Raw genomic sequence first — 15,559 nt, 5'->3', positions numbered from 1 at the left:
TCAAGTCATAAGAATAGGCGAATACAGCTGTTGTAGCCATCTTCCCATCCCAGGAGAAACTGAGAATGAAGGCAATAGAGAAGCAGAGTGGAGTGAGGGGAGCAAGAACAAGCAGGTTTTGGTGACATTGTGTGAGCCCTGCTTTCAGCCACCCCTGAAGCCAGTCCCACAACCGGACTTCTCAGTTATGCACTAGAGAATGCAGAAGTCCAGGGCAATGCCTGGCAGTCAGTGGAAGCACAAGTGTCGGGAACTCCCAGGAGAAATCTGCCATGCAGTGTTATCTGCACATAGATGATTTTAAACGTGAGACGATCACCTACTGGTGCAAGAGAAGACAAAACCCTGGGAAACACTAACAGTCAGTCACTTAGTCACTCAACAAATGTTTATTGAGCACCTTCCCTATAACAAATGCTGCATCACTGAACAGAGGTGACAATAATAATTATAAGTCCCTGCTCTTTTAGAGGTGGTAGGACATTAGAGGGAAAAGAAAACAACCACCAAAGCCTATTATTATTTTTAATAAGGATATGTTTAAGGAAAAGAGAGATAGGAAGAAGGAGTAGAGGGTAGGTGTTCAGACAGCGATCAGGGGGGCCTCGCTAAGAAGTCGACATCAGTTTTTTGAGTAAAGAATTGGAAGGAAGCGAGGACGCAGACCATATACACGGCTGAGGCAGAGCCCTGCAGGTGCAGGACCAGCGAGTGCAGACGGCTCGGGCCAGGAACCCGCTGCTGGCCGTGCTGGGAAACTCAGCAAGGGAGCAGTGAGGGAGAGCTGAGGGAGCACAGAAGAGGGGCCCGCACAGCGGAAGCCTTGTGAGCCATCGTGACAACTTTGATTTCTATTCTGAGTGAGATGAGAAGCCCAGAGAGGGTTCTCAGGAGACATGTTTCATGATCTGACTTCGGCTTTAACTGGATCCCTCTGGCTGCTGTCAGAATAGCCTGTCGGAGCAAGGGGGGAATCAGAGGGACCCCCGAGGAGACAGGGGTGACCGTCCTGGCCAGGAAGGTGGCTTGGCCACGGTGGTAGCAGTGCTGGTGGTAAACACTGTCGTATTACAGATATATTTTTGAGGGAGAGCAAACAAATTCTGATGGATTGATGCCGTCTGTCGGAGAGAGAAGTCCAGGATGACTTCGGGGTTTCCGCCTGAGCTGGTGGAAGCATGAGAGCAGTCCTTAGAGGAAAATGAGTTGGGGTGTCTATGAAAGCACGGTCACAAAGTACACAAGAACACAGGTTTGAGAAGAAGGACCTGGTTGAGCACTTCTAAGCACTGCAGAAACACCAACAGAATTAGATAAACACTGAAAGTTGCCTATATAACAACAGAAAAAACAGGTCTTTGACGACTTTGTGAGAATGACTGTCATCTTTTTTTTTTTTTTTTTTTTTTTTTTTTTTTTTTTTGCCAAAATCAATTGTCCTGCACTTACTAGACTATGAAAGGAGGTCTATCAATAGATTGAATCGAGTGAACCTAGCAAAGTGCGCTGTATGCAAACTGCCCTGGGAGACAGAAAGAGGTGGAAGGTTAAGACACAGGACCTGTTCTCTGGGCTCTGGGAACATGGAGAAGGTGGTCATACACAGGATTGTCCTGCACGCTTCCACTCCCTGAACATCGTCAGAGAACAGTTGAGCAGGAAGAGCACTGGCAACATCAATACCACTTGTCTTCAGTCAGGAAAAATCCACTGCTCCCCTCACTTTTAGGGCTGCTTAGCCAAAAAGCTCAGAGCCTGCATGTCCGTACCAGACCATCTAGGTTCATCTCCTAGGACTGACACGTGCCTGCCCAGGACACAAATAAGAACAACTTGGAGGGAACATACCCTCTGCTAGAGTACTGGTGTTTTGTAAGAATTGTTTCCACGTTGGGAACCACTGTCTTGCATTTTCAGGTGGGTTAAACCCTACTGTCTCAGCCTCAGGTCCTTTGTGATCTGCCTACTGTGAATAATAACAGTTTGACCTTGCTGTTGTGCTGTCACATGAAGAGGACAAAGGCAACACTTCAATCAGCAGGAGATGCCTTTACTGTGAAGGAGAAGGTGGCCGAGGCTCTGTGGAAAGAAAGACGGGCAAGAAAGAAAGGCACCACATGACTTTGGGTTCGGTGCAGTGGAAAATATACTGCCCCAGAGATGGAAGACGTGGTGTTTAAGGACACTTTATCACTGTGGGACATTAATCTCTCAGCTCAGAAGTGGAGACCAAAACCTTACCCATTTGAGAATTCCCTATCATTTCTTCCAACAAAACAACTCTAATCTTTCCCACTCTGAGTTTTATCTTACTGGAATCAATTCAGCTGCTTGGAACACAGTGGTCACTCGAAGCCAGAGTCAAATATCTGGTCCTTGACTAGACTTACTAGCTTTACACACAGAAAACAGCCCTAGAGGCCATAAACAAACACTATTCAAACCCCACACAATTATTGATCATAACTTGGGCTAGAAGAGAATGTGTGCTTTTTTCTGTAGAATCGTTATTTAAATTGAAAGCTTTCCTAAAGCACTTGTTCTAATAATATCACATCATTCTCATTTGTGAATTTAACTCAAAGGATCTCTTTCAACTCTTTCCTGTTCTGCCTTCTTCACAATGGTCCTGGCAGGTCAGCCAAGCCAGCTGAATTCATCCCCAAGTAGCTCAGTTCAGACGCAGTAAAACATAAAAGAGAGGACTAAACCAGAGTGTCACTTCTGTAAGCTATGTCACTAAAACGTACAGAGAACCTGATGTAGGATTTCAAAGGGTAAGGAAAAGGTTCAGCATGGCAATCTGAAAAAAGAAAGCAAACCCTTTTCAAAAAACAAGCATCATTTTCTTTTGTTGCTATAATAAAGAAACAGTGTTGTATAGAGAAACAGTTCAGGAAAAGGTCTTTGGTAGGTGCCGGCTGCTTTATGCTCTATCAGGCCTCCGATGAGGATTGATGAGGATTGAGATGCATGAGCTAATTTGTAGGCAGCTCCCCAAAACAGGATGCTGAGTGTGTCACAGGATCTTTAAGGACAGTGTGGGATCATAGCCGGCAATTCTCTGCGTCACGTGTCCTAGCAGGTCAAGGTCTGGACTGGCTGAGTAAGGAACCTTCCACATCCTGAAAGGCAAACGTTGCAGGTGGCCTTTCTTCATGTAAGCTTGATCAGATATAACTTTGCAAGGAGAAGGGATCGCAAATGCTGTGAAGGGGGAGGGACACACAGCAGGCAGGATGAGTGACCAGGACTTAAAGTCGAACCCCAGATTAGAAGAGGGTGGGAGATCTTAAACAGAGAATTGAGAGAACAAGGCAAAAGTGAAGAATCAAAAGAGGAATAAATTGAATTTTCTCCTACTTGTAATGCAGTTATCAGCATTATAAAACACAGTACATAGCCTCAAGGGGAAAATAGAGAGGAAAGGGGACAGATGCAAAGTCCGTGGCTAGGAGAGTGAGCAGGCAGGAATGGGGGTTGAAGGGAAAGTGTTCCCTGTGCATACAGGAAAGTAAGGAAGGGAGTGACACAATGCAGCAAGAATGCAAGAGAGCCCCGGCAGATTCACAGAGATGACTGTGCAGTAGGGCCACATGAATGGAAAGTGACTGATGGGGGCTCCCCTGGGATAACCTGCAGCCAGATGACCTCCCATCAGTAGGGAAACAGAGACATTGGTCTGGAAGGGACAGGCCATGCATATGATCTTCCTTATGTCCAAGCATGGGTGGGTGTACCACCCTGACTGCATCTTGAGAGAGCACTCAGAAGGATACAAAGGGAGATAAGACTGAGTCAGGGCAAGTTCAGGAACCAAAATTCACATCCTCTCTGGCTGAGCAGATTTCTTTTTTTTTTTTTTTTTTTAATATTTTCTCTTCCTGTTTGAACTTGGGAGCAATAACACTGGAGTATAAGTCAAGGCCTCTGGATTCTATCACCAACTCTTCAGTTAATTAGTGGTGAGACTCTGTCTCTGAGGCTCAGTTTATTCATCCTTAAAATGAACATGTTGGGATACCAGTCAGGGTTTTAATGATAGAAACTCCCCACTCACACACTTCCCACCAGTCTACAAGGAACCTTGCATAGACCACAGGCTCCATGAGGCCAAGGCCATGTCTGTCTTGATCGCTGCCACGTCACCATAGTTGGAACAGTGCCAGGCACACCATAGTAGAGACTCAATGACCTGTGTGTGAAATGAATTCAAGCAGAACCACATCCATGATGCAGATCAGAGCTATCCTGGCTGAAGCAATAGGGCACCCTACTACCTCAGCTGCCCTCTTGCACCCCTGGATCCCCATGGGAACCCCAGGACAGCGGGACGCCCAATTTGAACAGCATTAGCTTCTCTTCTACAGATCATAATTCTTTGGTCTCTGTGCAGCGCACAATGCGTTGAAGTGTAGAAATTAATCCGGTTGGGCCTAAATTCACCTTACTTAAGGATCACTTTTCCCACTTCAGCCTCTATTTCAAAGTCTTGGTCTTTAAACCTTCTTGCTGTACGTTTCCCCCCTCCCTTTGCAGAAGATGAAAGCATTTTTCCAGACAGGCCTGCTGTGAGTGACTTCATGGAAAGGAATATCTTGCGTCCCTAATGTGCCTCTCACATGGGGAACTCCTTGTATTTATTTATTTTTAAGAATAGGGCTGGGAGGTTGACGTTTCCATTAGCAGTTGAGTGATATTTTTTTTTTTAAATGAAAACCCTACTCCTCTGTGAGACATGCCTCACATTCCGGTCTCCCCACTTCAGGCAGTTATGTGCTACTAAATATGCAGTGGAAATGACACATGTCTGGAAACCCAGGAGCAACACCGTCTCACAAGTGCTTGCTCAGTGGTATACAATGAAGGTGTTGTAAGCGGTTAATTGAGGAAGGCAGACTCCAAGGCCCTCAAAAGAGAAATCTGTGGCACCTTAGACATCTGGCATTAGTCCCTTCGATGTATTCAAAGGTGTCTTATGTTTGTGGGCCAGTCCCACCTACAGCAGAGTGAAGACACAGAATCATCTGACCTTCCAGAGGATCCTGGAAATATCATCGTATCTCGAGGTGAACTGAGGCCAGTGATTCCACCCACAAGGAAGGATAGCAAACCACTTAAGGGGATGGATCAGTTCCTCATACATAACATTAGATATTAGCAAGCCATGTGGGCACTTGACTGATTACATTCTATGGTCTAGCATGCTTCTATTCCAAAGGACAGAGGTAATCAGTTTAATTCAGGGCGGTTTTCTCTCCATTTATGTCAATGAAGGTATCCCTACAGGGCATTCTCTTGACCTACGTAAAGGCTAGTAATAGGATAGAGATTATGAAATGGAAATTAAAAATGGAATTGGATTACTAAGGATGATACTAATGGAATACAGATTGGATTAAGTGTAAATTAAGTATCCGAACAGGAAGGCCTTTGTCCTAGTTAAAGAAAGTGTTGAAAGTCTTTGGGCACAGATTTACCATGCAATCTCAAACATACCAAGAGTTTAGTCCTTGGCAAAATATGAGGCTCATTACATATGAGGAGGAGATTTTGCAAGTACCTTAGACCATGGAGTTTCTTAGACAACAGTTCATATTGTTTTGAATTAAAGATATGAGACAATGTCCCTTAAAATATACATGTTTTTATTTATACAGGTGTTTACTTTTGGTTCAACTTTGAAAGGTTTGGAAAGAAGTTCTAGCATATGATAAATTTAAAAATCACCTATCCCTATTCCAAAAAGGCAACCCATGTGAGCTTAAGAGATTTATGTGCCAGGACTCAGGGCCACCAAACAAAAGGGGATCTACAGTTGGATTACCCAGAGGCCTGGAAACTTAAAAATAATGTGTGACGGTGAGGAGGAACAAACAGGAGAGCAAATCAGAAGAAAAAGTTGATGGGCTGCTGCTCCATCCAAAGTTCAGTATGTGCTCTGAGATTATGGACCAGAAACCACCTTATTACTTGTTCCCTGGCTTCACTCACTCTCCCACCTTTTCTCTAAAGCTGGACTTTAGCACTGTATTATCCAAGATCTAGAAGGACATATCCCCGGGGGGATGGGAGGGGCAGGGAGGAGAGATACAAAAGCATACATGTGAGCAAGATACACACCTGTGCATGTGTACACACACACACACACACACACACACACACATTCCTCCCTGCTGACACTCAAGTCATAAGTAACAAAGAGACCACTGTAGGAATTCTTTTCAAATTTCAGAGAATTTATTAGAGTACACAAAGAGTTAAGAGAGCAGGTACCTTTGTACCTGGTTTTCTTCAGCCAAGAAAGGCAAATGACACACAAGCATACATCTTTGTTCTTGATCTTTCAAGTTCTCATGTTGGTGCCAAATTTAAAGAGATCCAAATGAAATCCAGTTTTGCAATCACCAAACACTGAGAAATACTTGAGCATACTTGACGAGTTTAGATTTGGTTGTTCCTGCAATGCTACTGGGAAATGAAGTTATAGGATTCTTTTGCATGATAGCGGGGTGGGTTTTGTGTGTGTGTTTGTTTGTTTATTTTGATTGTATGGGGAGAACATGTGAAAATGATTTAACCAGTGAGTTTAGTTCTACAGTTTAGTAAAGCAGTTTACAGTAATTTATTCTTTGCCATTTCTGTGCCCTTTGTGTAATAGAAAGCCTTGGAATAACAACCAGGTTCAATTTCAGTCTTGTCACCAGCTTTATGACCTTGGACCAATTTGTTATCTGAGCTTCAGTGCTGTTAATTCATAAAATAGGGATAACTGTACATAGTTCTCGTGGCTGCCGTGAAGTTTATAAGAAAGAGTAAATGTGAGTGCTTAGCATTCATTTATTCAATGACATTTGTTAAGTCTCCACATCATGCTTGGTCTAGGTCTGCAGGGCAGACACAAAGCAAAGCCCCTGCCCTCAGGGAGCAAATATTCAAGTGGAAGATAGAGAACAAACTGGAAAGAAATCCCAAGTGAAATACTTGCAGGTCAGTTCCTCAGGCTCTCATTTGTAGCTATTAACAGACTTAGGATTTTGCAATTAGTTGTGTGACTGTATGATTTTTTTTTTATTTTTTAATATATGAAATTTACTGTCAAATTGGTTTCCATACAACACCCAGTGCTCATCCCAAAAGGTGCCCTCCTCATGTGACTGTATGATTAATGTTTATGTCCCCCACTAAAGTGTGGGCTCCACGATGGTAGAGACCAACTATTGTATGCCAACACCATGCACAGAGGTGACAGATATGCACAAGTACAGAATAACGAATGAATGAATGGTGGTAAAGAAATAAACAGAAGAGTATATCATTGAGAAAACAGAGATCTGAGGGAGTAAATCTTTTGATATGATAGGACAGTCTAGAAAGTCCTCTCTAGGAATCTGGAACATTTAAAATATGGCAAGAAGCCAGCCCTGTGGAGGAAAAGAGCCAGGAGAGGAGAATTCTAGACAGGAACTGTCCGGGGCAAAGGCCCTGGGACAGGAAAGAGTGTGGAATGCTTAAGGAACAGGAAGGGGCCAATGTGGCTGGTGCACCGTGAACCTGCAGGGCCTGCAGACGATGTTAAGTGTGAGTTTTATTCTAAACATAATGTAAGTTCCCTTTTCTTCTTCCACGCCTCCCTTTGTTTATGGTTTTGTTTTGGTAACAAGACTAACATACATTCAAAAATTATGCAACAATACTAGATAATGGATAATTAATCGTGGATTACGGGAAATAGATGCCCGTGTTCAGAAGTGGACGGGATGTGAGCTAATGCATCCAGGAAAGGTTAGCCTACACCAGAATTTACCTCTCACTTCTAGTTTATCTTTGAAATTATTACATTATCAGGCACTTGCCTCCCAGCTTTACAAAGTGCCCAGAAACCTGGCTGCACCAAGACAAAGTATTCTCATTTCATGCTGGCTTGCCTCCGCTCTGGAGGATGTCAAAGACATTTTCACAAGCCAGACTTGACAATGCCCCAAAGCACAGGCTCTTTCTCCAGTTTTACTGGTAGACTTGAGCAAGTTTAGGCTTCATGTTCTCTGGCACCATCATGTTCACCCTCCCTGCAGATTTTGTCTTCAGTCTAACCACATAGACTGAATACGTGCTAACTCATCTCTGCCCTGTAAACAGATTCAACTTTAGCCACCTTTTCATACTTTCCTCTTTGGGGGCAGGAAACTGGAAAGTTCTGCTGATTTCTCAGAATCAGCAGTGGTTAGCATCTTTTGTGTCAGTGGCTCTATGGCTCTGAGCTTAGATTTATTTCCCTGATTTTAGGACATTTTCTGTTCCTCCTTCTTCCTTCTTGACTATTGGAAATCTGTCTTAGCTCAACCTAGTCATCAAATCATTACCTGGCCCGGTGCCCAACATCTGCCATTGCTTCCTTATAGAAGATTACCGATAAATGTGATTGATCAGGAGAATTTGGGTGGCAGTACTATTCTCAGTCCTTTGAGTTCTGCCTTGATCAAGAAGCTTGAGTCTATTCCTTCCTACCCTACCAGGAGAGACATTTGATTTTGGTAGGGGAAGTTTGCCAAAAAGGTTCCTAGATACTTTGTCTGGAGCTTTCTTTGAAATATGCAAATCATAAAAATGTGTAAAGGACATTTTTTATGTATATGCCACTTCTTTAAAATGACACCTGAAATGTGTATTAAATTTCATTTAAAATACTTATGTTGTAAAGTAAGAAAGAAGAAGAATATAACAACTGTATATAGCATGAGCCTAACCGTGCATACAAGAAGGAAACAAACCAAATTGTTGATGATGTTTATATCTGGGCAGTGAGATTATGGATTTTTAAAATTTTTATTTTTTCATTATTTTTAGCATTTAGTAATTTTTAATATGTGGATTTCTTGCATAATCAGAAAAATTAGGCTATAAGAGATAAGAAATCACACTGTGCAACCAGAATGCACAGAGCAAGTGTTATCCTCCTGATTCTATGTGGTCTTCAATCTGGAACATGTTAGGATTAACTGAGGAAAAATAAACTAAGTAAATAAAAGGGGTGGAAAAAACTTTTGGAGGTGATGGGTATGTTTATGGCCTTGACTGCGGTGGTGGTTTTATGGTGTATACTTACCTCTACACTCATCAAGTTGTATATCTTAAATATGGACAGCTTTTTCTATGTCAGTCAGATCTCAATAAAGTGAGATAAAAAAATACAAAGAATTAACTGGAGAACTGTGAACGCTGCCACTTCCCAAACTGAGCCTTTTACCAATTAAATCAGAAGCAGAAACCCAGGCATCAGTATTTTTTTTAAGTTCCCAGGTGATTTCAATGTACAGCCAAGGTTAAGGATCACTGGTAGACTAATTGGATAGCTTAATGGTTTGCAACTCTCCCTGCAGTTAGAATCTCCTGGGAGTTTTCATAAGACCAGCATGCGGTCCTTAACCCCAGGTTCTAATGTTAATTGGTTTGTGACAGGGCCCTCACACCAGTAGATTTAAATTTTTTCCAGGATTCTTATGTACAGACAGGGTTGTAACCCGCTGTCAGGTAAACTAACCTGAGTTAAATATTCACCCTGGGCAGGGCTCTGAGCTGAGTGTTTTATGTGCATTTAATTCTCAAAATAATCCAACGAGGTGGATGTTATTATTCCCATCTCACAGAAGAGGAAAATAGTACTCAGAAACATGAAATAAATTCCTCTAGGCACGCCAACTCTTTTGAACCCACGTTGTCTGTCTCATGTGGAGATAGGCAAAGAAAGCATTCTCCCCAGTTTTGGAAGAAGTGGGGGAAACTGGGGAGAATGTTTTCTAAATTCCCTAAGGTAGAATCTGGCATACCCACTTTTAATCGTTGACGCAGTAGCTCTTTATATGAAGTTTTTGAATTAGCAGTTGTCCCATTCAATTTCTATGTAGAACAACATCAAGTGTAATGGCATCCCCAGTTCCCAGACATTCTGTTTATTCATTCCCTAACAACCTGAATGGCATTAAACTTCACATATGTTCTGATATATATTGTAATGCTTTAGAACTTAAACTTCCAACTTGTTACAAGTTACAATCATATCTCGTTGCTTAACTTGTGACACTGTTTATCTTCTCTCCTGAAATCATGGCGCGGCTGCTATTTATTTTATATCATTCTTTGGTAATAACTAGTTAATTTGTATTTTGAGACTTCTTAAAGAATTTTGCAAAACTCCTTACATAATTAAAGGCACTATTGGATGTCCCAAAGCCAACTTCAGGATTGCTGTTCCAGACAAATTTCAGCATCACTGGATTTGCTGAGATCTCCTCTCCGATGCTTCATTTAGAATGAGTTGTGTTTTGCTGCAGTGGCTGAAAGTATGCTCCACCCCTTCAGAGAGTCGAGATCTCCATCAACTTCAGGCAGATCAGCAGGTGCACGTCACCAGCAGAACTGGGCTCTTTTCACTTATAATCTGAGTCCCAAGTCTTTGAAGTAAAACTCATTTGCTCAGATTTGTATAGCATTACCTGAGCGTAACATTACCCAATAAAACTAAATTGATGGGTTGAGGATACAAAATAAGCCATTTCAATTACCAGGAATTCCGGATCAGCTTATGGGGCAGGTTTTGTGAGATGGCAGAGAGGCCAGAGAACAAATACTGTTTAAAAAGATCATTTGTAACTGTTTTCCTTTTGCCTGATAAAATAAGCATTATCTTTCAAATAATGTTACAGAGGACTATCATCCACAAACTTGCAGGGGAACATAGCCTTAACTTGGATAACTTTGGCAATGAGCACATAAAAAAGAGAAAACAAAGAAGATAAAAAAGAAAAAAGAAATGACCATTTTGGGGGCTTGAGTTCAGATAGAAGGGAATACTCACTTTTTTATTTCCCTTGTCTGTGAGCATTGTTATTTGGCTCCTTCCTTAGGAATTTTATGTTGTACTTTTAAAGGTATTAAAATCCTATTTTGTGGGGCGCCTGGGTGGCGCAGTCGGTTAGGCGTCCGACTTCAGCCAGGTCACGATCTCGCGGTCCGTGAGTTCGAGCCCCGCGTCAGGCTCTGGGCTGATGGCTCAGAGCCTGGAGCCTGTTTCCGATTCTGTGTCTCCCTCTCTCTCTGCCCCTCCCCCGTTCATGCTCTGTCTCTCTCTGTCCCCAAAATAAATAAAAAACGTTGAAAAAAATTAAAAAAAAAATCCTATTTTGTGATTGGGTTCTTTGGGAAGGAGAAACTATAATGGATAAAATGGGAAAATATTTTAATGTTTATTTTTTAAAAGGAAAAGGAAACTCTTATTACTTTTCTTTCACCTACTTTAGGCCAGGAGAAAACATAGGAGGCAAATTAATAATAGTCCATGCTGCTAAGAAAACAAGAAAAAAATACTTACCAGAGAAATCAAGGGCTTTTGGACTAAATGCAAACCAAAGTCCATCCCTCATCCTTCTTTCAAGATGGCACTTAAACTTTGCAATCTCACTGATCTGGAGGAAATAAAACTGATATTTTGAGATGAAAATCTGATTAGAGTTTTAATGTTCTTCAGGTTATTTTACTGTTTATAAGTAAAAACAACTGTGTATTACAGGTCTACTTCTACCTATGGGTGTGTATTTTATGTGTGTTTTTTGCATATGTGGCAAAGAGACTTGCTCTGACATCGCTAGTTTCAGTTAACTACTAAGTTAGAATCTTCTGACTTACAGCTGTGAGTTCCAGAAAACCTTAAAGTGGATAGAAGAATGTTTGTTATAAAGCAACATGTTATAATAACATTAGCCTTTAAAGTTTTATCTGGGTTGGGGGGTGCCTGGGTGGCTCAGTCAGTTAAGCCTCTGACTTTGGCTCAGGTCATAATCTCATAGATCATGGGTTCGAGCCTCGTATCAGGCTCTATGCTGACAGCTCAGAGCCTGGAGCCTGCTTCGGATTCTGTGCCTCCCTCTCTCTAACCCTCCCTTGCTAGCGCTTTGTCTCTCTCTCTCTCTCTCTCTCTCTCTCTCTCAAAAGTGAATAAACATTAAAAAAATTTAAAGATGTATCTGGGGATTTTCAGAAAGTTCTTATCTCTTTCAAGGTAATACCTAACTTATGAGAAGATACATACAGGTATATTAATAAAATTTATATCCTAAGTGGAATTTACATATTTTTTTTAATTATCCAGTGGTCCTCTTCTAATTTCTTCCAAGCATTCTTTACATATTCAGAGTATTGCAAAATTTGTAGTATGTTTTTAATCCAGGATAATTCATACAGCATTGGAAAAAATAGGTGTTTTCATTCATCCCAATTTTCGTAAGAATTCAACTTATCTGTCACAAAAATCTCTCAACTGTTACAATTCTCAAGAAAGAAAATCCTGAAGAATTATGATTGGACTCACAAAAGAAGAAACAACCTGTCTTCTTGTAACTTTATTCAGAATTTCACAATCCATGCTAAACCATAAAGGAAAGGCCAAACACAATAAAATGGCAGAAAACCAGTAAGAATGTGCCAGAGTTCAGAGAACAGTTGCCCCAGGCTTAACTTCATTGACCTTTAATCTCTTTGAGGCATCAGTGACTTTTCTATAAGGCATCTTACAGTGTGACCACACTCAGGCCTTGCATAGTTCCCCTGCAAGCTGGAGTCGTAACAGTCCATGTCAGACTTGACTTTTGGTGCTGAATAGTTGGGTTAAATTTGCCTAAGAAGAAATATACCAGTTTTCTCTGGAATGGCATATTTGAAACACTTTGGCATCAGACAGTAAGGTAGGATGTAATCTCTGACTCAGGGAAGAACTTTTCTGAGGCTTCTTTGACTTATGCTCATGAAGTAATTTGACTCAAAAGAACTTCTAGAACTCTAACAGTACTGTCCTAAAAGTGAAATGTAGCCTAGGAGTAAAAAAAGAGCACTGGTCAGGAAGTCAGAATTTCCATTATTGATGTACTACTTATTAGCCATGTGACCTTCAGAAATAAAGTTTGGAAATCATTTATTAAGCCCTGTACTATAGGTTAGAACTGGTGCATATAGAGCCCAGTTGCTGACTTCAAGAAGCTCAAATTGAATAGAGAAAATAAGTGAATACAAGTTACGATGATATAGTTTGATAAATGACATACAAGCATTTGGAAAAATTCTGAAGAGACAGAAATGGATAATCAGTTTTGTTTGGGGAATGTAGGCAGAAGCATCTGGAGAGGTTTCAAGCAGGACCTTGAAAGGTAACTGCCAAGTAATCTGGTATGGTGAAAACATACAGTGGGGGAGAAGGAAGGACAATTTAGATAAAATGTAAATTGAGACAAATCGTGAAAAGCTTTGAATAACTTGCTAAAGAATTTGGACAACACAGCCTGTTTGGAACTAGATTTCTTCATCTTTAAGATGAAGAGCTGAATGGGACTATTTCTGAGTTCATGACCAGGTCTGCAAGTCTAAATGAGACTACATTAAAAGTTCAAGAGGAAATGCTTTGTATGAAAATCTGGCCAGATAATAATCAGTTCCTGTAAAGATAATGCCAAGTTAGTGACTATTACTCCAAACTCCAGAATAATCTCCCTTGCATCATCATATCAGTGCTTTAGTAGAGGGGATGGGGAGACTTTTTGTTTTTTTAATGAATCAATATGACTTTGTGTTATATGTGCAAAAAAGAGTACTTTCCAGGACTTCGAGTTGAATTACTTAAAATGTTATTCTAGGACAATAAAGCTACAGACAGAATTGGATTGCCCCAAATTCATGGATTGAAGTTCTAACCTCTGATGTGACTGTATTTAGAGTAAGGAAGCAATTACAATGAAATGAAGTCAGAATCGTGAGCCCTGATCACATAAGAGACACCAGAGAGCCTGCTCTATCCCCTCATGTGTACTCAGAGGAAAGGCCATGTGAGGATCCATCAAGAACGTGGCCATCTGCAAGCCAGAAAGAGTCCTCACTAGAATCAAATCTGCTAGACCCTGATCTTGGACTTCTAACCTCCAGAACAGTGAGAAACACATTTCTATTGTTTAAGCCACCCAGTCTCTGGTATTTTGTTATTGTTTCCCAAGCTGAGTGAACAGATATCAAACAAATGGTATTTATTATGGGACCTATTTTTTAAGTTTCAGTTAAGGTATCAAAATCTGTTTTTATTTTATTTTATTTTTTTTAATTTTTTTAACGTTTATTTATTTTTAAGACAGAGACAGAGCATGAACAGGGGAGGGGCAGAGAGAGAGGGAGACACAGAATCTGAAACAGGCTCCAGGCTCTGAGCTGTCAGCACAGAGCCCGACGTGGGGCTCGAACCCACGGACCGTGAGATCATGACCTGAACCGAAGTCGGACGCTTAACCGACCAAGCCACCCAGGCGCCCCCAAAATCTGTTTTTAAAATGTGATTGCAAGTTTTAGAACATTTGAAGTTTTAGTTCTTTATGGCAATTTCAAACACTAGAAAATATTTTTTTGACAAATATCTTTTTATTGTTATTAAAGTTTTCTCCAATGTATTTCAGTAAATGAGTATTTTATTTTATTGTATTTTATTCCACTGTTGGTCATAGTTTGAGCCCTACACACTCCCTTCCCTTTCACCTCAAAGGGAACTCCTTTGTATGTAGCCACACACTCATCTTTAGTGCAGAGATCTGGCTGGATCTGCTCCCAAATCTTCTTAGGATTTAGCTCCTTGTCAGGCTCTCCAGGAAAAGCATCAAAAACAATTCTGTCTCCAGGAACAGACCCAGTGGGAGGTGCCAAGATTTCAACCTTCTCAGGTGAGCTAGCACACATTACCACTGCCTGAGATATTACCCCCCTCATCTTTGCAGGTTTCAGGTTACAAAGTAAAATCACCATCCTATTTTGCATCTGTTCAAGAGGAACATGATTCACCAGGCCACTGACAACTGTTCTTGGGGCTGTTTCTCCAACATCTACTTCTTCTACATGTAAAGAATCTGCATCAGGATGTTTTCTGGCAGTAATGATGCAACCAACTCCAAGATCCAGACGAGAAACATCGATTGGCTCAGAGTCAGCACTTCCTGCTATTGATGGTTTTTTCTCCTTTTTCTCTTTCATTTCAATTTTCTCTTTCATCTTTTCTTCCACTCTTCCTCCTGTTATCTGTTCTTTGGCACCAGAAGATACAGTTCTTATTGGTATAGACTGTATCACTTTTTCGGAAACCGTGGAATTAGCTTGCAGTGGAGTACCAGATGGGAATGGTGTTTGTTTCACTCCATTTTGAATTTCTGCCTGAACTAGCTCTTGTTTCAATTCTTCAATTTCTTTCTTTAATTTAGCATTTTCAACTGGAAGTTTCTTCTCTTCTCTCAAAGTTGTCTGCAAAATTGCTTTCTCCTTAAGAAGAGCAACTTGCTGCTTTAAATATTCAATAATTTGATCTGCTTCTGCACCCTTCTGTTCCAGTCTCTTCAGAACAGCACCATTAGTTGCCATTTTTGTAAAGATACGGCAGAAAATCATAAATTGGTGGACAGAGCAACCTGGAGAGCCTCGCCGGGTAGCCTCAGTCTTCCAAAAATAATATATTTTTGACTGATCATGCAGCTATGTGATGATTGTA

At 41.1% G+C, this 15,559-nt stretch overlaps 2 protein-coding genes across 9 annotated transcripts in view; one reads left to right on the top strand and one right to left on the bottom strand.

Moving 5' to 3' along the window:
* Nucleotides 1-15,559, top strand: part of DLC1 (DLC1 Rho GTPase activating protein) — a 550,042-nt gene that overhangs the window by 281,323 nt on the left and 253,160 nt on the right. The gene's annotated exons all lie outside the window — the stretch shown is intronic.
* Nucleotides 14,144-15,537, bottom strand: LOC125923412 (aminoacyl tRNA synthase complex-interacting multifunctional protein 1-like). Its single transcript, XM_049631687.1, has one exon. It carries the CDS (start codon nucleotides 15,457-15,459, stop codon nucleotides 14,458-14,460), a length of 1,002 nt encoding a protein of 333 aa, XP_049487644.1. The 5' UTR covers nucleotides 15,460-15,537; the 3' UTR covers nucleotides 14,144-14,457.

This window comes from Panthera uncia, chromosome B1, assembly GCF_023721935.1.
Source record: "Panthera uncia isolate 11264 chromosome B1, Puncia_PCG_1.0, whole genome shotgun sequence".
Taxonomy (NCBI): domain Eukaryota; kingdom Metazoa; phylum Chordata; class Mammalia; order Carnivora; family Felidae; genus Panthera; species Panthera uncia.
Note: the sequence above shows the minus strand (reverse complement) of the source record. Positions and strands in the feature narration are given on the sequence as shown.

Bases quoted from the DNA above. Each gene is read 5' to 3' on its own strand.
- LOC125923412 (XM_049631687.1), bottom strand. From the start codon at position 15,459: ATGATTTTCTGCCGTATCTTTACAAAAATGGCAACTAATGGTGCTGTT.